The sequence below is a fragment of the Delphinapterus leucas genome, chromosome 20, assembly GCF_059928025.1.
Source record: "Delphinapterus leucas isolate spDelLeu-1000000601 "Yukka" chromosome 20, BTC_Dleu_Yukka2, whole genome shotgun sequence".
NCBI classification, from domain to species: Eukaryota; Metazoa; Chordata; class Mammalia; order Artiodactyla; family Monodontidae; genus Delphinapterus; species Delphinapterus leucas.
In genome coordinates, this window is record NC_143148.1 from 16,789,085 (window position 1) to 16,811,918 (window position 22,834).

Sequence of the window (22,834 nt, forward strand, 5' to 3'; positions counted from 1 at the left end):
CTGAGTTAGGGTTTTTCAAGTTTCCCCCAAACTGGAAAAGGGGTGATGAGGACAGTGAGTCACAGGAAGTGTGAGTCCTTCTCCAAAGTCACACAACTGGTAAGAGGCATTACTGAAGGCCAGGGTACAGTAAGCCCAAGGTCACTTGGTTCCAGGGCTATGCAAGGGTACAAGGGAGGCCTGAGCCCATGGAGCCCTTCCATGGTGGCTTGCTTCTCACACTTTGCCTCTTCCCACAGGTTCCATGGCCATAGAAGTGCTTAAGGACCCTACACAGGTGAGTGGGCTCTCACCAGTCCCAACCTCCTCACACACACATGTTCTCTGGGATTGTGATGCTCTAGGACTCAGACTGCCACTCTCCTAGCCCTTTGGCCTGGGGACTCTTGAGAAACGCCAAACCCTAGGCCAGAGTTTATACGAAATAATTCCTATGTCTGGCAACCACGGGAATGAGGTGTGGTAGTTTATCCCAGGCACAGGTAGCAGCATGTCCAAGTGCTGGAAGGTGAGGCTGAGCTGGGAGTGTTCGGTGTTTCTCTTTCCTTTGTGGCAGTCAGGAGAGGAAGAGTCAGGCCTGGAATGGTAGCCTGAGAAGTTGGATGTTTTCCTGGAGGGATGGGAGCAATGGGTTGAGAACAATGAGGTTATGTCACTCAGTTCTTAGCAGGCTCTCTCTGGCTGCAGAGTGGAGAACAGATTTGAGGGAGTGAGGGAGGAAGCAGGAAGACCAGGGATGAGGCTACTGCAATAGTCCAGATGAGTATTGGTGGTGACTGGACAGTGTGGTGGCCATGGAAGTGGGAGAAGTGTTTGGATTCTGGATCTGTTTTTGTGTATGGCTGACTGGATTTTCTAATGTTGAGGGTGAGAGAGAAAAAGGTAGGAGTCAGGGATTACCCTGAGGTTTTGGAAGGAAGAAAGGAAGGTTGGCGATAATTTTCAATGGGACTATTTGGAGTTTGGGGTTTTATTAGCCATGTTAAGAATCTGAGATGTTTCAGAGAATACTGCTTGAAGGCATCAAGTTGGCAGCTGGACATAAATGTCTGAAACTCCAGGGAATGGTTCAGGGTGGAGACATCCAAATGGTGGTGGCTACTCTGTGTATCCAAGAGGAGGTGGAGGGAATTCCCTGGTGGCGCAGTGGTTAAGAATCCACCTGCCAGACATGGAAGCAACCTAAGTGTCCATCAACAGATGAATGGATAAAGATGTGGCACATATATACAATTGGAATATTACTCAGCTATAAAAAGAAATGAAACTGAGTTATTTGTAGTGAGTTGGATCGACCTAGAGACTGTCATACAGAGTGAAGTAACTCAGAAAGAGAAAAACAAATACTGTTTGCTGACACATATATATGGAATATTTTTAAAAAATGGTTCTGAGGAACCTAGGGGCAGGACAGGAATAAAGATGCAGACGTAGAGAATGGACTTGAGAACACGGGGAGGGGGAAGGGTAAGCTGGGACAAAGTGAGAGAGAGGCATGGACATATATACACTACCAAACGTAAGGTAGATAGCTAGTGGGAAGCAGCCGCATAGCACAGGGAGATCAGCTCGGTGCTTTGTGACCACCTAGAGGGGTGGGATAGGAAGGGTGGGAGGGAGGTGCAAGAGGGAGGGGATATGAGGATATGTATAGCTGATTCACTTTGTTATACAGTAGAAACTAACACACCACTTAAAGCAATTATACTCCAATAAAGATGTTAAAAAAAAAAAAGAATCCACCTGCCAATGCAGGGGACATGGGCTTGAGCCCTGTTCCGGGAAGATCCCACATGCTTCAGAGTACCGAAGCCCATGCGCCACAACTACTGAGCCTGCGCTCTAGAGCTGTTGCTCTGCAACAAAGAGAAGCCACCGCAATGAGAAGCCCACGCACTGCATCGAGGAGTAGCCCCAGCTCGCCGCAACTCGAAAAAGCCTGCACGCATCAACGAAGACCCAACACAGCCAAAAATTCATTAATTAATTAAAAAACGAGGAGGTGGAGCTGTGGATCACACTTGGGAGGAGGAATCTTCAGGTTATGGGGGTAATGCTATTAGCAGTCCAGGAAAGGGAAGGTGGTGCCCCAGGACTGGGTCTCTTGTTAGAGCACCTGGTTAGGGGTGGTATGCGTCACAAGCACAGTTGAGGGAGAGAACCGGCCATGAAAGGGGATTTGAGAAGAGGATGGTCTGGCAGGTGGTCAAGACTTCCAAGGGTAGGGTAGACACTGAGACGGATGCAGAGGCCTAGGTATAATTGAGGAAACATGAGGCTGAGGCTGATTCCTATTCACATATCTATGGACTTACCAGGATTTTTGGTGACACTGGAGTGTTTCATTCAGGCTGGTGGATTAGCTCAGGGGAAAATGTGGTTGTCTGATAGAGTCACTAAGCTGGGGGAGGGGAGCCCTGAGGTTGGTCTCTGAATGAGGGTTAGAGGAGGGTTGTGACTAATAAGGGGACAGCAAGTGCAACACAGAAGTGGAAGAGGATCAGTGGGATCTGAAGTCTGCATATGGTTCTGAATGGCTGGGGCGGTGACACAAGCAATAAACCAGGAATTGAGGCTTTCATAGCAGGATTCAAGGCTGCCCTGGCAGCAGGAGCCATTGAGGGTCTGGAGTAGTACTGAATCCTGTTTGCATATGCATAATCTTGATGCCATGAGGGAAGTAACACACGGGGAAGCCAGGGAGAGATTTATGGTCTCCCCACGTGCATGGGGCAGGGAGGTGGTGGTGGTGGCTGTGGGGTCTGGAGATACGGGAGAGGCACAGTTTAAAGAACGATGTGCATGTGGAGAAGAAGTATGAATTGATGTCGCCAGGGTCCTGGTATTGGGGACTGAAGGATGAAGGTGGACCCAAGTTTGGGCCCAGGTGGTGCTTGGGAAGCACCCTCTGGGAGACTTCCTGCATGGCAGGTCCAGATATTAAATGGCATCCATGTGCCCACCTGCCTAATGTTGCCAAGGGCCAGACACAGTAATTAACGGGGCCATGAGGAGAGAGTAGGCACAAATGGCACCAGGGTCCGATACCTCATCGGAGTTGTGGAGCTGGGGAGAAGTGTGAGTGTGGGCTGGATATGTGGGGGTATGGATTGGAGGTCCTTGAGAGAGGCTGTTCATGGTTTCCTCTCTCCTCATCATGGCAGGGCAGTATAACCTTTGAGGACGTGGCAGTTTACTTCTCCTTGGAGGAATGGGCTCTCCTTAATGAGGCTCAGAAACTCCTATACTGCGATGTGATGCTGGAGAACTTTGCACTTATGGCCTCTGTAGGTAAGGCCCTCATACCTGCCCCAATACCTTTTCCTTTTCCCCAGGAACAGATTAGTCTTTCTCACATCAGGACCATGGGCACTGCTTTCTTCCCCAGTTCCCCAGGTATGTGCTCTGGTTGCTAGGGCTGAGCTGTTTGTACCGTCCTTTTCCCACTTAGCCCCAATACCTGCTGCCCCAAAGCCTTGCAGGGAAGGAGTCAGGAGTCTTAAAGTTAGCCTTTGGGACCTCACCTTGCTTTCCCTTTCTCTGGCCAGGTGACGCCTCTGCCCTAGGGTCTACTCCCTTCCCCTAGCTGATGTATCCTTATATCTGCCTATGCTAGTAATCGCAGTCACTGACATGGTCGCTACTTTTGTGGCCCATGGGCTATTCTTTTTTTTTTAATATTTATTTTATTTATTTATTTGGTTGCACTGGGTCTTAGTTGCAGTAGGTCAGCTCCTTAGTTGCGGTTCGCTGGCTCCTTAGTTGTGGCATGCGAACTCATAGTTGCAGCATGCGAACTCATAGTTGCAGCATGCATGTGGGATCTAGTTCCCTGACCAGAGATCGAACCTGGGCCCGCTGCACTGGGAGCGCAGAGTCTTAACCACTGCGCCACAAGGGAAGTCCCCCACGGGCTATTCTTGCAAGATCCTCCTCTGAGGGTTTTTTGGTAATGTTGAGTTTTCTTTCCTATGAGTTGCTCTGGTCAGTGCTGGCCACTCACCTGTCCAGTCTTCTCCTTAGAACTTGCATCATCCAGGTACTATGTTCACCTGGGGATAGGGGAAGAGCTATGGGTGCCTCTTAGGGTGGGCATGATTCCAGCTCCACAAAATGGGCTCAGAGGTCCCTGGCCCTATTGAGTAGCAGGTAAGAGGATGTGACATCAGGGCTGTGTTCACTTCATACCATAACTCCGTTCTGTTTCCATTACTATTTTGGTGCCAGTGGCCACACCTCATTTCTACCTTTCCTTCTTCATTCTTGACACTTTGCCAACTTGTCATTTCTACACTGACTCTCAGCCCAGGGTGAATCCTCAGTTCTCACAGTGGATTCCACATCTCACCCATCCTTCTCCACTGCTCCATCTCACAGTGTTCTCTACCATTGCACCACACATATTATGTTGTGAGATGTGCACATATCTTTAAGTAGTCTTTGAACAAGAGCTACTCGGATGCAATTGTGTTTTCTTGGGCTCATGTACATCCTTCTGCACAGCACTCCTGTGTCATCAGCAGGCAAGTGCTGAAAACCATTCAGAGTGAGTTGTAGACCTGGCTCTCCTCTTCGTGCTGCACCCCATCCTTTCTCCTTCACTTGGTCCTTCGCTGTATCCTTCATTTCCCCCATGCTGTGACCTTTAGAGGACCATTACTGCACAGCAGCTACTTCTCAACCTGACTCTAATTCCCTCCTCCTGACAATAATCCTATGGACTCACGTACAGTCGTTCATTAGTGTATCAGATGCACATTTGTGATTGGGGTTGCCCCTTCCCACCAGAGCCAACTTCACTTCACCTGTATTTCTTTGATTTCAGGTTATTGGCATGGAGAGGAAGATGAGGAGGCACCTTCTGAGCAGAGTGTTTCTGTAGAAAGAATATCACAGGTCAGGACTCCCGAAGCAGGTCCCTTTCCCCAGAAAGCCCACCCCTGTGAGACAGGTGTCTCTGTCTTGAAAGACATTTTGCACTTGTTTGAGGAAAGGGGCACACATCCCAGACAAAAACCATACACTTATGGAGCATGTGGGAAACAATTCTTTCAGTGTAAACCTTCACCAGAAGCAGCACTGTAGAGAAAAACTTTCAGAAGTGATGTGGCAGGGCCTCGTTTGTGAAGAGCTACACATTCCATGTGCCAAGGAATTCCTTCACCTGTAACAAAGTTGGGAAGTGCTTCCTGGTCAGTTTGGACCTCTTGTAGCACCAGGCCACTTACAACAGAAGAAGCCACACAGCAGCACTGAGTGTGGGGAGGCTGTTCACAGTAGGAAAAATGATTAGAAGTGTGACAACTTCAGGAAAGCCTTCAACCACAAACACACGCCTGTTTAGCACCAGAGAGTCCACAATGAAAAAAGGACTTAGGCTTTCCACAAATGTGGGAAAGTCTTCAGCTTGCAAATACAGACCTGTTCTCACCAGTGAATTCACTGGAGAAAAGCCTTATTAATGAAATGAATATGGGAAATCCTTTAGCCAAAGCTCCAGCCTTATTGAACACCAGAGATTTCACACTGGAGAAAGACCTTCTGAATGCAATGAGTATTGGAGAGTCTCTAGGAAAGTTTCAGCCTCATTAAATATTGGATAGTTCACGTTAGAGGAAGGCCTTATGAATGTAAAGAATGTGGGGAATTCTTTAGCCAAAGCACTGGAGATTGCACACTAGAAAAAGGCCTCATGAAATAGAGCAAATGTGGAGAAGCTTCCAGTTTAAGATCTGCTCTGATTTATCACTGAAAGCTTGTCTGAAGAGAAGACTTTAGGCCAAAGGTCTGTCCTTGTTCAGCATGAGAAAATCCACAGTGGAGAAAGGTTTTACAAGTGCCGTGAATGTGGGAAAGCCTTCAGTCAAAGGTCTTCTCTGATTCAGCACCAAGTATTCAATCAGATAGGCTTTATGAGTATGGTGAATTAAGAAAATCTTCATCTAAAGGTCTAACCTCGTTCAGCACCAGAAAAGTCCACACTACAGAAAGACCTTGTGAGTATAGTGAATGTAGGAAAGCCTTCAGCTGATAGTTTGACCTCATTAAGCAGCAGGAAATTCACAGAGAGGAGTCACCATACACATACAGGGAATATGCAATCTCCTTGTTCAGTATAGTGACACTGGAGGAGAGCCTTTGTGAGGAAGACATCTGCCTGATGTTGAACCTTTTATAAATGAACCTCCACAGTGAGGAGATTCTCCATAAGTTCCAAGTTTGTGGCAAGCTTTCAGGAGCTGTCTTGCACTTGCTAGCCTGTCCAGGTCCCTTGCCAGATATGTCACTGCAAGTTTCTGTTGTAGAAGCCATCTCACCTTTACACCTGGCAGGTCCCCACAGTGGCCAATTTCAAGATTCCAACATGATGTCACTGAACATGGAAAGAGAAGAGAGGCACAGTAGCTCATCATTATATTTTTTTCCACCATACTGATAGAGTTGCCATAAATAAACCCAAGAACACAGATAACAGTAAAATGACTAGGAAGGACAAGTTTTGAGTATTTAGTACCTTTGGTTTTTTAACAGCTTTATTGGGTATGATTCAGTTAAACTGCACATAGAGTGTACAGTTTGATGTTTTTGATATATGCTTACACTCCTGAAACCAAAATATTTCCTTCTGCTCTTTTTAACCCATTCTTATTAACATAAAATTATTACTACAAGGATATAATCTCCCTTTTGCAATAGGTATTTTATATATATATATATATATATATATATATATATATATAGCTGGACAGGACTGTTATGATGCCTCATGAACTATTCCCCAGTCTTCCATTATTTATCATTGCATGGCCATTCTTGATTCATCTATCCCCATGCTTATTACTGAGTTATTTATAATCATACACATCATGTCATTTAATTCATAACCTCTTCATGATGTGTTTCCAAAATGTAAGGGCTTTATCACACAAAATAAAAATACTTTAAAATCTTATAAGATATGTTATCAGTACTCAGTTTTCTCAATTATTTCCAAAATATGTTTGTTTTTTAAGGTAATTCATTGTGATTAGCATCCAAAATGTATCCATATGACTTTTAATAGGTATGTTTCATAAGTCTGCTAACCAGTAGCTGCCAGTTACCTCCTTTTATTCTTACTTATTTGTTGAAGTTGCTGGGTCACTTGTCCATTAGAATAGATCTCATTCGAGATTTGGTTTCTTGCACCTTTCTGATTTAGTGTACTTACCCTTCTCCCATCTTTCCTGTAAACTAAATATTGAAGAGATGGATAATTGGGGTCTGCTCCTGGCAGACAGGCATGTAATGGTAACACTTGGAGATACACAAATATGACAGATGTGTGATGGTGACACACCTGGAAATGTGGTGTGACAGTGTGTTTTGCTAGCACACTGAAGCACAGTCTAGAAACACACAAATATGTCAGGTACTAAATGTACCAGGTGTGTAGTGATACTGCAGCACAATCTAGAGTCATACACATATTTTTGGGGATTGTGTGTGATGGGTTTGTGATATACCTAAATACAACCTTGGAATCTTCCCATATACCCTTGGGACACTGTGTGACATGTTGGGATGTTAACACTCTTCAACACAGCCAGGACCCAGACACATATACCACATCCATAAAGAAAAGATGTGTGACAGACATGAGACACATTCAACTGACATGCAAAACACACCAATGATCTGTGAGACAGGATGGAGCTACTGACACACCACAGCAAGTATGGTGACACAAATACTCTATGGAGACTTGTGAGACAGGCATGTGATAGGGGTGCCCCAATGCCTGGTGTATAGGCCACATGCTGCCATCACACAGTTTTCATGGATTGAGTGTGATAAGACAGGAACCCCCTGGCTTGGAGAGAACAAAACTCCCTCCATCATGATGCACTGATGGGGGTCAGAACAGGGAGCCAGAGTGCACATCTCGGCACAACCTAGAGACTTGCCCATATTTGATGATTGGATGTGAGCACAATGGGACACATGGTGGGAAGAGAATAGCTTGAACCAAGTAGCAGAAGCCTTTGCTTTGAAATGCCCACTGGGAAGGCCTGGAAGTAGCAATCTGACCAGGGCAGTAGGGCAAGGACTTTACAGGTCTTACAGGAAGAGTCAGCCTGCATTCAGCCAGTTTGGGAATCATTGGTCAAAGGTGGTTCTAGGAGAGGTAGGGAATGTTCTTGCGGATTAGCAGTCATTGTTGGGCATTTTGCATTTTACCCAGAGGGGTAGGTATTAGCAATCAGGGCTAAGGTCACATGCAAGAAGGTACATGGAGGTACCCACACATATGAGGGCCACATTGAAAATTCTCAATCCTTCAGGGCCTCTCCCAACATCCACAATATTAACAGTGATAATGAAGTGACAGCTGAATATTGAGACATGGCAGGGGGTACCCTGAACTGGCATTTGAGGGATGACCAACAGAACCTTGGAGATGAATCATTGCATGTGGCAATGAGAGCAAGGGGTGCATCTGGGTGACACCAGTGGCCCTGTTAGGGATGCCCTGGAGGTGGTGATCCCATCCATGGAAACAGCTTTCAAGTGAGGGTAGAAAGTTTTCGGAAAGGGCCCCTCATAGAAGAGGGGCTAGGGAGTCCAAGGTAGAGATGTTGCACTGTGGTTAATTAATGGTCTGAGGCTCAGCAGATAATCTGCGCAGGAGAGGAATCTGGGAGTCCCAGCCTAAATGGGGGCATGAACAGGTCTTGGGGAAGAGAGGTAAAGGTATTTACAGCTCAGGAGCTGTAATAATGATATAAAATGTTCAATTAAAAGCAGAGAAGGCAGGAAAAAGAGGGAAATATTAAGAAAAGAACAAGTAGAAAACAGTTATAAATACGTTATTAATCCAACTATATCAATAATTACTTTAAATGTGAATGACCTAAATATACTAACTGTAGAGATGGAAACTTCAGAACGGATTAAAAAAAAAAGACCCAACTGTATATTATCTACAAGAAACCCACTTTAAATATAAAGACACTGACAGTTTAAAAGTTAAGGGATAGAGAAAGCCACACCATATTATCACTAATCAAAAGAAAGTAGGAGTAGCTATATTAATATCAGACTTCAAAGCAAGGGAATTTTTCAGGGAGGTATTACATAATGATAAAGAAGTCAATTCTCTAAGAAGATATAACAACCCTTAATGCGGATGTTCCTAACAACAGAGCTTCAAGATATGTGAGGTAAAGAACACTTAAACTCAACAGTAAGAAAACAACCCAGTTGAAAAATGGGAAAAAGATCTGAACAAATACCTTACCAAAGAAGATATAGATAGGGCAAACAAGCATATAAAAAGATGTACATCAGATGTCATAAGGGAATTGTAAATTAAGAAATTAATGAGATACCCACACACGTCTATTAGGCTGAATAAATTTTTAAAAACCTGATAATACCTAATTCTGGCAAGTATGTAGTGCAACAGGAACTCTCATTCATTGCTACTGGGAATGCAAAATGGTATAGCTACTGTTATGGGTCCCCTCCCTCCGCAAATCATGTATTAAAGCCCTAACCCCCAGTGTGACTGTATTGGGAGACAGGGTCTTTAAGGAGCTAATTAAAGTTAAATGAAGGCAGAAGGGTAGGGCACTAATCCAATAGGACTGGTGTCTATATTAAAAGAGGAAGAGATACCAGATCTGTCTCTCTCCCTCTCTATGTGTGCACACAGAGGAAGGCCATGTGAGCACAGAACAAGAAGGCAGCCATCTGCAAGCCAGGGAGAGAACTCTTATAGAAACTGAATTTTCTGATGTCTTGATCTTGGAATTCCAGCCCCCAGGGGTGTGACAAAATAAATTTTTGTTGTTTAAGCCACCCAGTCTGTGGTATTTTGTTATGGTAGCCCGAGCCGACTAATGCAGCCACTTTGCAAGACAGTTTGGCAATTTCTTAAAAAGTTAAACATAGTCTTGCCATATGATCCAGCAGTCACGCTGCTATGTATTTACTCTATTGAGTTGAAAACTTATGTCCACACAAAAACTTGCACATGAATCCAGCCTTATTCATAATTTCCCAAAACCAAAAGCAAGATGTCATTCTATATGTGACTGGACTAAAACAACAACAGCGATAACACACACACACAAAATAAAACAAACAAAACAAAACTGTGGTATATACATACAATGGAATTCAGTGATTTTTTTTTTTTTTTTTTTTTTTTTTTTGCCGTATGCGGGCCTCTCACTGTTGTGGCCTCTCCCGTTGTGGAGCACAGGCTCCGGACGTGCAGGCTCAGCGGCCATGGCTCACGGGCCCAGCTGCTCCACGGCATGTGGGATCCTCCCGGACTGGGGCACGAACCCATGTCCCCTGCATCGGCAGGTGGACTCTTAACCACTGCGCCACCAGGGAAGCCCCTCAGTGATTTTTTTAAATGAGCTGTCAAGTCACAAAAGACATGGAAATATTTGTCTTTCTCCATCTGCTTTTTTCACTTAGCATAATAATACCATTCATGTTGCAAATGACAGGATTCTATTCTTTTTTATGTCTGAGTAGTATTCCATTGTGTATATATACATATTCTTTATCCATTCATCCATCGATGGAATTTAGGTTGTTTCTGTATCTTGGCTATTGTACATAGTGCTGCAATGAACATATAGGTGCATATATCTTTTCAAATTAGTATTTTTGTGTTTTTTGGATAAGTACCCAGGAATGGAATAGCTGGGTCATATGGTAGCTCTATTTTTAAGAGGAATCTCCATACTGTTTTCCATGGTGGCTGCACCAATTTACAGTCCCAACAGTGTATTAGGGTTCCCTTTTCTCCACACCCTCTCCAACATTTGTTATTTCCTATCTTTTCAATGATAACCATTTTAACAGTGTGAGGTGATGTCTCATTGTGGGTTGTTTTTTTTTTTTTTTTTTTCATTTTGTTTGCCCTACATATACCTTTTTCATTGTGGTTTTGATTTGCATTTTCCATAATTAGTGACGTTGAACATCTTTTCATGTGCCTGAATTGGCCATCTGTATGTCTTTTTAAGAAAAATATTCAGGTCCTCTGCCCATTTCTTAAATTGGATTGTTTGGTTTTTTGTCGTTGACTTGTATGAGTTCTTTACATATATTGGATATTAACCCCTTATCACTCATATGTGGACTCTAAAAACAAACAAACAAGTGAAATAAAACTCATAGATGCAGAGATCAGATTAGTCATTAGCAGAGGGGAATGGGGATGGGGAATGGGCAAAAACAAAGGGGGTCAACTGTATGGTAATGGATGGTAGACTTGTGGTGGTGATCACTTTGCAGTTTGTACAGATACTGAATTATAATGCTGTACACCAGAAACTTATTTTTTAAGCAAAGAATCACCTGGAGGTGTTGTTAACACAGAGATTGCTGGGCTCCATTGCCAGAGTCTCTGCTTGAGTAGTCTCTGCTTCACACTTTGAGCATGACTTCTGTAGACCAACTATTTGCATAGATTATTTTCTGCACAGGGGGAAGTGCTAAGTGGATATTGTCTTCTTTGTTTCTATTTCATTTATTTCTGCTGTGATCTTTATGATTTCTTTCCTTCTACTAACTTTGGGTTTTGTTTGTTCTTCTTTCTCCAGTTCCTTTAGGTGTAAGATTAGGTTGTTTATTTGAGATGTTTGTTGTTTCTTGAGGTAGGATTGTATTGCTATAAACTTCCCTCTTAGAGCTGCTTTTGCTGCATCCCATAGGTTTTGGATCGTCGTGTTTTCATTGTCATTTGTCTCTAGGTATTTTTTGATTTCCTCTTTGATTTCTTCAGTGATCTCTTGGTTATTTAGTAACATATTGTTTAGCCTCCATGTGTTTGTGTTTTTTACGTTTTTCTCCCTGTAATTGATTTCTAATCTCATAGCGTTGTGGTTAGAAAAGATGCTTGATATGATTTCAATTTTCTTAAATTTACTGAGGCTTGATTTGTGACCCAAGATGTGATCTATCCTGGAGAATGTTCTGTGTGCACCTGAGAAGAAAGTGTAATCTGCTGTTTTTGGATGGAATGTCCTATATAAATACCAACTAAATCTGTCTGGTCTATTGTGTCATTTAAAACTTGTGTTTCCTTATTAATTTTCTGTTTAGATGATCTGTCCGTTGGTGTAAGTGAGGTGTTAAAGTCTCCCACTATTATTGTGTTACTGTTGATTTCCTCTTTTATAGCTGTTAGCAGTTGCCTTATGTATTGAGGTGCTCCTATGTTGGGTGCATATATATTTATAATTGTTATATCTTCTTCTTGGATTGATCCCTTGATCATTATGTAGTGTCCTTCCTTGTCTCTTGTAACACTCTTTATTTTAAAGTCTATTTTATCTGTTATGAGTATTGCTACTCCAGCTGTCTTTTGATGTCCATTTGCATGGAATATCTTTTTCCATCCCCTCACTTTCAGTCTGTATGTGTCCCTAGGTCTGAAGGGGGTCTCTTGTAGACAGCATATATATGGGTCTTGTTTTTGTATCCATTCAGCGATCCTGTGTCTTTTGGTTGGAGCATTTAATCCATTCACGTTTAAGGTAATTATCGATATGTATGTTCCTATTACCATTTTCTTAATTGTTTGGGGTTTGTTTTTGTAGGTCCTTTTCTTCTCTTGTGTTTCCCACTTAGAGAAGTTCCTTTAGCATTTGTTGTAGAGCTGGTTTGGTGATGCTGAATTCTCTTAGCTTTTGCTTGTCTGTAAAGCTTTTGATTTCCCCATTGAATCTGAATGAGATCCTTGCCGGGTAGAGTAATCTTGGTTGTAGGTTCTTCCCTTTCATCACTTTAAATATGTCATGCCACTCCCTTCTGGCTTGTAGAGTTTCTGTGGAGAAATCAGTTGTTAACCTTATGGGAGTTCCCTTGTATGTTATTTGTTGTTTTTCCCTTGCTGCTTTCAATAATTTTTCTTTGTCTTTAATTTTTGCCAGTTTGATTACTATGTGTCTTGGCATGTTTCTCCTTGGGTTTATCCTGTATGGGACTCTCTGCACTTTCTGGACTTGGGTGGCTATTTCCTTTCCCATGTTAGGGAAGTTTTTGACTATAATCTCTTCAAATATTTTCTCGGGTCCTTTCTGTCTCTCTTCTCCTTCTGGGACCCCTATAATGCAAATGTCGTCGCATTTAATGTTGTCCCAGAGGTCTCTTAGGCTGTCTTCATTTCTTTTCATTCTTTTTTCTTTACTCTGTCCCACAGCAGTGAATTCCACCATTCTGTCTTCCAGGTCACTTATCCATTCTTCTGCCTCAGTTATTCTACTATTGATTCCTTCTAGTGTATTTTTCATTTCAGTTATTGTACTGTTCATCTGTTTGTTTGTTCTTTAATTTTTCTAGGTCTTTGTTAAACATTTCTTGCATCTTCTTGACCTTTGCCTCCATTCTTTTTCTGAGGTCCTGGATCATCTTCACCATCATTATTCTGAATTCTTTTTCTGGAAGGTTGCCTATCTCCACTTCATTTAGTTGTTTTTCTGGTGTTTTATCTTGTTCCTTCATCTGGTACATAGCCCTCTGCCTTTTCATCTTGTCTGTCTTTCTGTGAATGTGGTTTTTGTTCCACAGGCTGCAGGATTGTAGTTCTTCTTACTTCTGCTCATTTTAAGTGGATATGGTGCAGAAATAATGCAACACCAGGACAAAACAAAACAAAATTCAGCTTGCTTTGCTGAAATTTCATTCTAATTAATATCTACTCTCTCTTGGGCTCTCTGAAAAAAAAATCTCTTGATGTTTATATTTGTAACCAACACCAAAATGAGCTTGATGTAAGAATTTATTCCATCACCCAACATCTCATTTGTGATGACGAAAGATTTTTCTTCTTTATGAGATTGAAAGAGAGAGGGAGAGAGAGAGAGAGAGACTGGTCTTGTTTGGATGATGAACTGAACAAACGAACAATAAAATGCCATCTTTGATATAATCAGGAAATTTTCAGTACAAACTGAGTATTAAGGAATCTTTTTACATTTTTTAGGTATGATATTGGCATGGTTATATTTTTTAAATGTTCTTATCTGTGGGAGATGCTTACTGAAGTAATTATAGGATTTTCCTTAAACTGCTCCAACCAGGAAAAAAAAGAGGGGACAGATGAAACAAGAGTAGCAAAAATTAGGATAAATGTCGAAACTGAGTGATCTGTATGTGGGGACTCATTAAATTCTTCTTTTTAATGTGTATTCTTATATGCAATTGCTAAGTGAAAGAAGCTAGTCTGGAAAGGCAACTGTATGATTCTAATTATATGACATTCGGTAAAAGGCAAAACTATAGATACAGTAAGATCAGTGGTTGCTAGGGGTTAGAGGGAAGGTTGGAGGGATGAATATATAGAGCACAGGGGATTTTTATGGCTGTGAACTTATTCTCTGATACTGTTACATATTTGTCAAAACCTATAGAACTGTACAATACAAAAAGTGAACCTTAATGTGTGCAAATTAAAATAACAATTTAGGAGATTGAGAGATCCCAGAAAATAAAGCATACTGCAACCAGAGAATCTAACTGTATTATGAATGTATGAAACAACCTCACAGAGGGAATGCGGAAAAGGTGCTGATCTAAGTAACTTTGGAAATGAATGGGATCTACAAGACTAAAGGCAAATTGAACTGCAAATATGCACTTTAGTAGATAAAGTTGTCCCCGCAAGAGTACAGGTTAACAATTCTGATAGTGCTATATATGTACCCTGGAAATGAACTATTAAGTAAATGGATGGTGGATGGTAGGAGCCAGGTGTCTCACTGTTGGAGCAGGAATTTACAGATAAGTAAAGAAAGGAGACTAGAATGATCCATGTGGTAGTGGATTAGAGTGGAGGCATCACTAAGAACTCATGTTTAATTTTATATAGATACAGATGGTCTATACAGATACAGATTAGTGTATACACATATTTCTTTGTTTTGTAGCTGAGAGGGCCCGAAAGCAATGACATCCCAAGTAACAGTGAGCACACCTAGTGCTCAGATCTTGATTCTAATACAATTCTCTAATAAAATGAATCAAGGCTCCTTGGAGAAGTGGCTGAGTCTAGGACTGGGTCAATCTAGTAATGCCAGAAAGTAAGGAAGTTCTCCAAAAAAACACACAATTATGGAAGTATGTCAAAGAGACACAGGGAACCAACTGAAAGAGCTCCCATTAGCCAAAGATGGAAAATAACAGTGTATATATATATATATATATATATATATATATATGTATCTGTGTGTGTGTGTGTATATATATATATATAATTAGACCTCAAAGTACAACAGTATATGAATACATATTGATACAAATAGATTATTGAATAAGTTAATAAATGGGGAATAAAAGACAAATCTCCTGTGCTTAAGAATTCTAAAAAACTTAGTAGATACTCCACACTAAGGGAGAGGGAGTATAACTCCCCACTCCTCAAGTATGGGCAGTGCATAGTGACTTACTTTCTAAGAGTACAGTATGGACAGTGGGGAACCCTGATGAACACTACTTCAGCCAAGTAATCAAAGTGAACATCAATAGGCAGCCATAAATCATGTTGATAGTATGTACTCTTCCTATGATGTGGTAAAAATGGCATTCTACATCTGTGATCTTCCTCCCCCACAACGATAGGCCCATTAGAAAAGTCCCACAATCATGAAAAAAAAACAACAGTTAAGTTCCAATAGAGGGGCATCCTACAATATACCTGACCAAGACTGTCAAGATCATCAAAAACAAGCAAAGTCTGAGAAACCGTCACAGCCAAGAAGAGCCTAAGGAGGCATAGCTAATGCAGTGTGGTATCTTGGATGGGGTTCTAGAACAGAAAAATGACATTAGATAAATACTAAGGTAGTCAGAATGAACTATGGACTTCAGTTAATAATAATATATCAATAATGGTTCATTAATTGTAACAAATATACCATACTAATGTAAGATGTTAATAATAGGAGAAACTGGGGAGGTAAGTGGTAAATATGGGAACTCTCTATTATCTGCTGACTTTTTCTGTAAATCTGATATGGTTCTAAGAAATATAATTACTAGTAATTACAAAAAAAGAAGAAAGAAACTTCCAAACTCTTACACACACACACACACACACTCAGTCCTTACGTAAGCCGTTCACTCCAGTGTTTGCTTTTGCAACATTTTTTCTTTAATTCTCAGAACAACCTAGTGATGTGGTAACTATTACTATATCTATGGGGAAGTTGAGGCTCAAAGAAATGAAGTGCTTGAGGGTGGAATACTCCCAAACTCATTTTACGGGGTCATCATCACCCTGATACCAAAACCAGACAAAGATATCACACAAAAAAAGAAAGTTACAAGCCAATATCACTGATGAACATAGACATAAAATACTAGCAAACCAAATCCAACAGCACATTAAAAGTATCATACACCATGATCAAATGGGATTTATCCCAGGGATGTAAGGATTCTTCAGTACATGCAAATCAATCAATGTGACACACCATATTAACAAATTGAAGGAGAAAAACCATATGATCATCTCAATAGATGCAGAAAAAGCTTTCAACAAAATTCAACACCCATTTATGTTAAAAAAAAACTCTCCAGAAAGTGGGCATAGAGGGAACCTACCTCAACGTAATAAAGACCATATATGACAAACCCACAGTAAACATTATTCTCAATGGTGAAAAACTGAAAGCATTTCCTCTAAGATCAGGAATAAGACAAGGGTGTCCACTCTCGCCACTATTATTCAACATAGTTTTGGAAGTCCTAGCCATGGCAATCAGAGAAGAAAAAGAAATAAAAGAGTCCAAATTGGAAAAGAAGAAGTAAAACTGTCACTGTTTGCAGATGACATGACATTATACATAGAAAATTATAAAGATGCCACCAGAAAACTACTAGAGCTAATCAATGAATTTAGTAAAGTCATAGGATACAAAATTAATACATAGAAATCTCTTGCATTCCTATACATTAACAACGAGAGATCAGAAAGAGAAATTAAGGAAACAATCCTATTTACCACTGCAACAAAAAGAATAAAATACCTAGGAATAAACCTACCTACGGAGGCAAAAGACCTGTACACAGAAAACTATAAGATACTGATGAAAGAAATCAAAGATGACACAAACAGATGGAGAGATATACCATGTCCCTGGATTGGAAGAATCAATATTGTGAAAATGACTATATTACCCAAAGCAATCTACAGATTCAATGCAACCCCTATTAAATTACCAATGACATTTTTCACAGAACTAAAACAAAAATTTTTACAATTTGTATGGAAACACAAAAGACACCGAATAGCCAAAGCAATCTTGAGAAAGGAAAACGGAGCTGGAGGAATCAGGCTCCCCAACTTCAGACTATACTACAAAGCTACAGTAATCAAGACACTATGATACTGGCACAAAAACAGAAATATAGATCAATGGAACAGGATAGAAAGCCCAGAGACAAACCCTTGCACCTATGATCACCTAATCTATGACAAAGGAGGCAAAAATATACAATGGAGAAAAGACAGCCTCCTCAATAAATGATGCTGGGAAAACTGGACAGCTACATGTAAAAGAATAAAATTAGAACACTTCCTAACACCATACTCAAAAATAAACTCAAAATGGATTAAAGACCTAAATGTAAGGCCAGACACTATAAAACTCTTAAGAGGAAAACATAGGCAGAACACTCTTTGACATAAATTGCAGCAAGATCTCTTTTGACCCACCTCCTAAAGTAATGAAAATAAAAACAAAAATAAACAATTGGGGCCTAATTAAACTTAAAACTTTTGCACAGCGAAGGAAACCATAAACAAGAGGAAAAGACAACCCTCAGAATGAGAGAAAATATTTGCAAATGAAGCAACTGACAAAGGATTAATCTCCAGAATATACAAGCAGCTCATGCAGCTCAGTATCAAAAAAACAAACAACCCAATCAAAAAATGGGTGGAAGACCTAAATAGATATTTCTCCAAAGAAGACATACAGACAGCCAACAAACACATGAAAAGATGCTCAACATCACTAATTATTAGAGAGACTCAAATCAAAACTTCCCTGAGGTATCACCTCATACCAATCAGAATGGCCATCATCCAAAAATGTACAAATAGGAAATGCTGGAGAGGGTGTGGAGAAAAGGGAACCCTCATGCACTGTTGGTGGGAATGTAAATTGATACAGCCACTATGAAAAACAGTTTGGAGGTTCCTTAAAAAACTAAAAATAGAACTACCATATGACCCAACAATACCACTGCTGGGCATATACCCAGAGAAAACCATAATTCAAAAAGACACTTGCACCCCAATGTTCATAGCAGCACTATTTACAATATCCAGGACATGGAAGCAACCTAAATGTCCATCAACAGAGGAATGGATAAAGAATATGTGGTACATATATATAATGGAATATTACTCAGCCATAAAAAGGAACAAAATTGGGTCATTTGTAGAGATGTGGATGGACCTAGAGAGTGTCATATAGAGTGAAGTAAGTCAGAAAGAGAAAAACAAATATCATATATTAACGCATATATGTGGAATTTAGAAAAATGGTATGGATGGGGGTTTCCCCGGTGGCGTAGTGGTTGAGAGTCCACCTGCCAATGCAGGGGACACGGGTTCGTGCCCCGGTCCTGGAAGATCCCACATGCCGCAGAGCGGCTGGGCCCGTGAGCCATGGCCGCTGAGCCTGCATGTCCAGAGCCTGTGCTCCGCAACGGGAGAGGCCACAATAGTGACAGGCCCGTGTACTGAAAAAAAAAAAAAAAGGAAAATGGTATGGATGATCTTATTTGCAAGGCAGAAATAGAGACACAGACATAGAGAACAAATGTATGGATACCAAGGTGGGAGGGAGGGTGGGAGGAGTTGGGAAATTGGGATTGACACATATACACTATTGATACTATGTATAAAATAGATAACTAATAAGAACCTACTGTAGAGCACAGGCAACTCTACTTAATGCACTGTGGTGACCTAAATGGGAAGGAAATCAAAAAAGAAAGGGATATATGTATATGTATAGCTGATTCATTTTGCTGTACAGTAGAAACTAACACAACATTGTAAAGCAACTATACTCCAATAAAAATTAATTTAAAATAATTTTTGTTAAGAGGGTTAAAAAATAAATGAAGTGCTTTCCCCAAGGTCATGTACCTGGCAAATTTTTGTTTCTAAAGGATGGACTGAAACCTAGGAATCTGGGTCCAGACCTGGGACTTTTAGACTCTTTAACAGACCATATGAAGCCCTTGGCATGGTGCGGATACACAGTGAGGCTCAGCTGCTGCTGCCATTATTATTGGAATTTTTATCTTATTTTCCCCTTCTCTGGCACACCAGAGCACTTACTGTCTGCACCTTATAGTCCTATGGACTTGTCCTAACCTTGTGTCCTTCTCCAGTGGCTTCCCCCATTGATGGCATTTCTCTCTGGCACAACTGCATTGTGTCAAAGGCAGCATCAGCCTCCACACTGAACACAGCAAAGAGCTTGGCTCACTAGATGTGCTTGGTGATTAAGGCCTTGAGTCTCTCTGTATCTTTAGCAGTGGCCAAGCAACAGACTCTAATCTCATCTAACAGTCCCAAAGTCAAGGTGACTGTCTCCGTTTGACTTTCCAGGTGTCGATGACCTTCAGGTACTTGGCCATGACCTTCACTTGGGAGGAGTGGGGGCAATTGGATCTGGCACAGAAGACCTTGTATCAGGAGGTAATGCTGGAGACCTTCAGTCTTCTGGTCTTACTGGGTAAGGATGACCTCCCTCCCGTGTGGGGAACCCACAGCCTCTTTCTTCATTTTACCCTCTCACTCCAGGCCTGACTGGTAGACAAGGCCCCTGGAGTCCACCCTCCCTCCCACCCATAACTCCTGCTGTGTTCCTGTCCCACCTCCTCTTTCCTGGTCTCCCTGTGTCCAGCCAAGCACGATGAAGGGCCAAAAAACAGGAAGTAAAATCAAGAACTAAACGAAGCCCTCCTTCACTCCAATACCTAGTACAGGCTGGCCTTAGTCTCAGGCCCTTATTCCAGATTCTCACTGGAGTGAAACTGAATGGTCAAGCTTTGTTGGATTAGGTGTCCCCATGACCCAGTGAGCAGGGGCTAGAGATGAAAGACCATTTTCCAAAACGTCCATGGGTCAGGCAGGCCACCCAGCAACAGTGAAACTACACAATCTCGGCTTAAAGGCTATTTTCCCAGATGCCTGCATGATCGTGCCTTGCTTCCTAAGGCCTGGGCCACAGTCCTCTGCTGGTTCAGAAGATGGTGTTCGAGGGTGTGCAGACAATATCAGCTGGCATTGATGGATACCTGAGAAAGCCGTTCCTTTTCCCCTTCTCTTTCCTGCCTCTGATTCTTGTCAGGAGAGTCTTAGTTTAGTGAGAAATCATTGATGTCTCCCCTAACTTCGGCTAATTTTCCTTTTCAACACAAGGAGCAGCCCCTGACTCATACTGCAGGGAAGGCCACATAAGCTTGCTGGAACTTACAACATTATTCTGTTTTCATTGTTATATTTTGATGGTAACCTATTTGTGAAAAGGGAATCTAGTTTTACCATTTACAAGTGATACAAGATTCCCCTTCTGAAGAAATCAATTTAAGTAAACAAAATATGGGTCAACTGTTTTTAAAAAAGCAGTTTATAATAGTGGACACAGCTAATGCTCCCTGGTCACTCACACCCTATGGCAGGCCCTGCTCCTGACATGACTGTTGCTACTCCACTAATTCTCACAGTATCTTTTCCTCATTCTGAACCCAGTTCTCTCCCCTCCAGGAAGCTGTTGCCCAAAGACAACTATGACAGTTTTTAGCATGAGTTATTATTTGAATATGCTTATTTGAGGTATAACTTATATTCAATAAAATGTACAGTCTTCAGTGTCTAGCTCAATTGTACATATTTCCTTGTACCCACTCATATGACTTCCACCTGGATCAAGTTGTGGAGCGTTTTTTGCCCCAAAGCAGGTTTTCCCCAGTCTCTCAGTCAGTTCCCCACCAAAGACACCACTCTGCTGACCTCCACACCCAGAGAATGGATTGGCCCGTTCCTGAACATTATATGAATGGAATCACACAGTGTACACTGCTTTATGTTCAGAGTCTTTCACTCAACATCCTTTTTTGCGAGATTCATAGTACAAGGATTAATTTCTGTCCTGAGACTGTTGATGCAGATGTCTTCTGGTTTATACAGATTCCCTTTGCCTCACTTTGCACCATCACAAATCATAGCTCCAGAATAGACACTCAACATTCCCCAGGTGAAACAGAAAGAGGTCAGACAGTCAGGCATCCGTTGACTTATACTTTTCAGTCCTCCCTGGGTACCTGGATCACTTGGAGAGCCTTTTTTTTTTTTTAACAGCTTTATTCATTTTTTATTTTTTTAAACATTTTTATTGGAGTATGATTGCTTCATAATGGTGTGTTAGTTTCTGCTTTATAACAGAGTGAATCAGAGTGACTTGGAGAGCTTTTAAGGCATTCTTGTCCAGGCTTCTTCCCCAGAAATTTCGTTCCATTTGGCTCATGGTCAAAACCAGGCATTCCCAAGTGCTTCTGATGCCCAGGGAGGTTGGAACACTGAAAATAGCTTCCAAGATGAGGGTGTCACCTTCCTGGGGTCCCATGGCTGTGTATAAAGGAAAGGGTACCCTTGAATTTGACTCTGTGGGATGGAGATCGGGGGGAATGGGTGTTAGGTAGACAGCCATCACTACCTTCTACAGACCTTTGGTCCAAGGATGGTGTTTGTGCTCTTGGTTTCCAGGTCACTCACAGGTCAGCATTTTATTTGCAGGTGTGGGAGCAGCCTCATTCCAAGATCCCATCTTTGAATATCATACTAAATAAGAGAGGTTCATTTGTGCCTTTACTCAAACACTGCTGTCCTGTTTTTCCATGATCAGAGTATCCTATTCCAAAACCAGAACTGATCCACCTGCTGAAGAATGAGCAAAATCTATGCATGCTGAAGAGAGACCTCTCCTAAAGTTCCTGTCCAGGTGGGTGACCAATAGGCAGCAGGTGGTGGGTCAGTGCACCCTGCAGACCAGTAGGGGACCACTGGGAAGCCTCTTGTTGTGACCTCCCTGGGGGCCCAGTGGCCATGGAGCCCTTTGGCCTGTCCTCTCACCCAGTTACACTCTTCCCCATTACTTGGGGAGGAGTAGGTTGTCTCAGGTAAACGTCAGGCTGTAGGCTCCATATGTTTGAGATTAACACCTGGCTCTGTCTCTCTTCAGCTTTGTGACCGTGGGGATGTTGAGAGATCTCATCATTGTTAGAAATAAGCTAAGTTAGTGCCAGCTTATTTAAATTAATGCTAGAAACTATAATCTCAGCAGCTCAGCACAGGGAGTTTTGTTTTTGTCTTTTTCTTTTCCTCATTCATGTCAAGATCTGCATAAGTCAGTGGGAAGCTCTGTACCACACAGCTATTCAGGGAACAAGGTACCTTTTATTGTCAACATGTGGCTTAATTTAGGCTTTCCTGGCATTCTCTGTCCAGCAGAGGGGAAATGAGAGAGGAATGAAAGAAGTCATACCCACTTGTACACATAACATTGCCATCACCACTGCACTGACATCCCACTAATGAAACCTGGGCATTTGGCCACACCTGTATTCTCAGAGCTAGGAAATGGCTTAGCTGTCTGCCCAGGGAGAAGAGAAAATGGGTTTGGTGAACCTCTACTTAGTCTGCTACACTCAGCCTACAGTTACAAAATGATAGTAATAATACTGGGTTGGCCAAAAAAGTTCATTTGTGTTTTTCCAAATGAAACATCTTACAGAAAAGCCC

The 22,834-nt window shown here is 41.7% G+C and overlaps 1 protein-coding gene across 1 annotated transcript; it reads left to right on the forward strand.

The window, feature by feature from the left end:
• Nucleotides 1-239: 239 nt before the first annotated feature.
• Nucleotides 240-22,483, forward strand: LOC149744615 (zinc finger protein 552-like). Its single transcript, XM_089902933.1, has 5 exons — nt 240-277; nt 3,165-3,291; nt 4,826-4,896; nt 19,640-19,766; nt 21,939-22,483. The coding sequence occupies exons 1-5, from the start codon at nt 245-247 to the stop codon at nt 22,019-22,021; spliced, it is 441 nt and encodes a 146-aa protein (XP_089759059.1). The 5' UTR covers nt 240-244; the 3' UTR covers nt 22,022-22,483.
• Nucleotides 22,484-22,834: the final 351 nt, after the last annotated feature.

Coding starts and splice junctions, on each gene's coding strand:
- LOC149744615 (XM_089902933.1), top strand. CDS start 245: ATGGCCATAGAAGTGCTTAAGGACCCTACACAG. Junction 278..3,164: donor TGCTTAAGGACCCTACACAG/GTGAGTGGGCTC, acceptor TCATCATGGCAG/GGCAGTATAACCTTTGAGGA. Junction 19,767..21,938: donor CAGTCTTCTGGTCTTACTGG/GTAAGGATGACC, acceptor TTCCATGATCAG/AGTATCCTATTCCAAAACCA.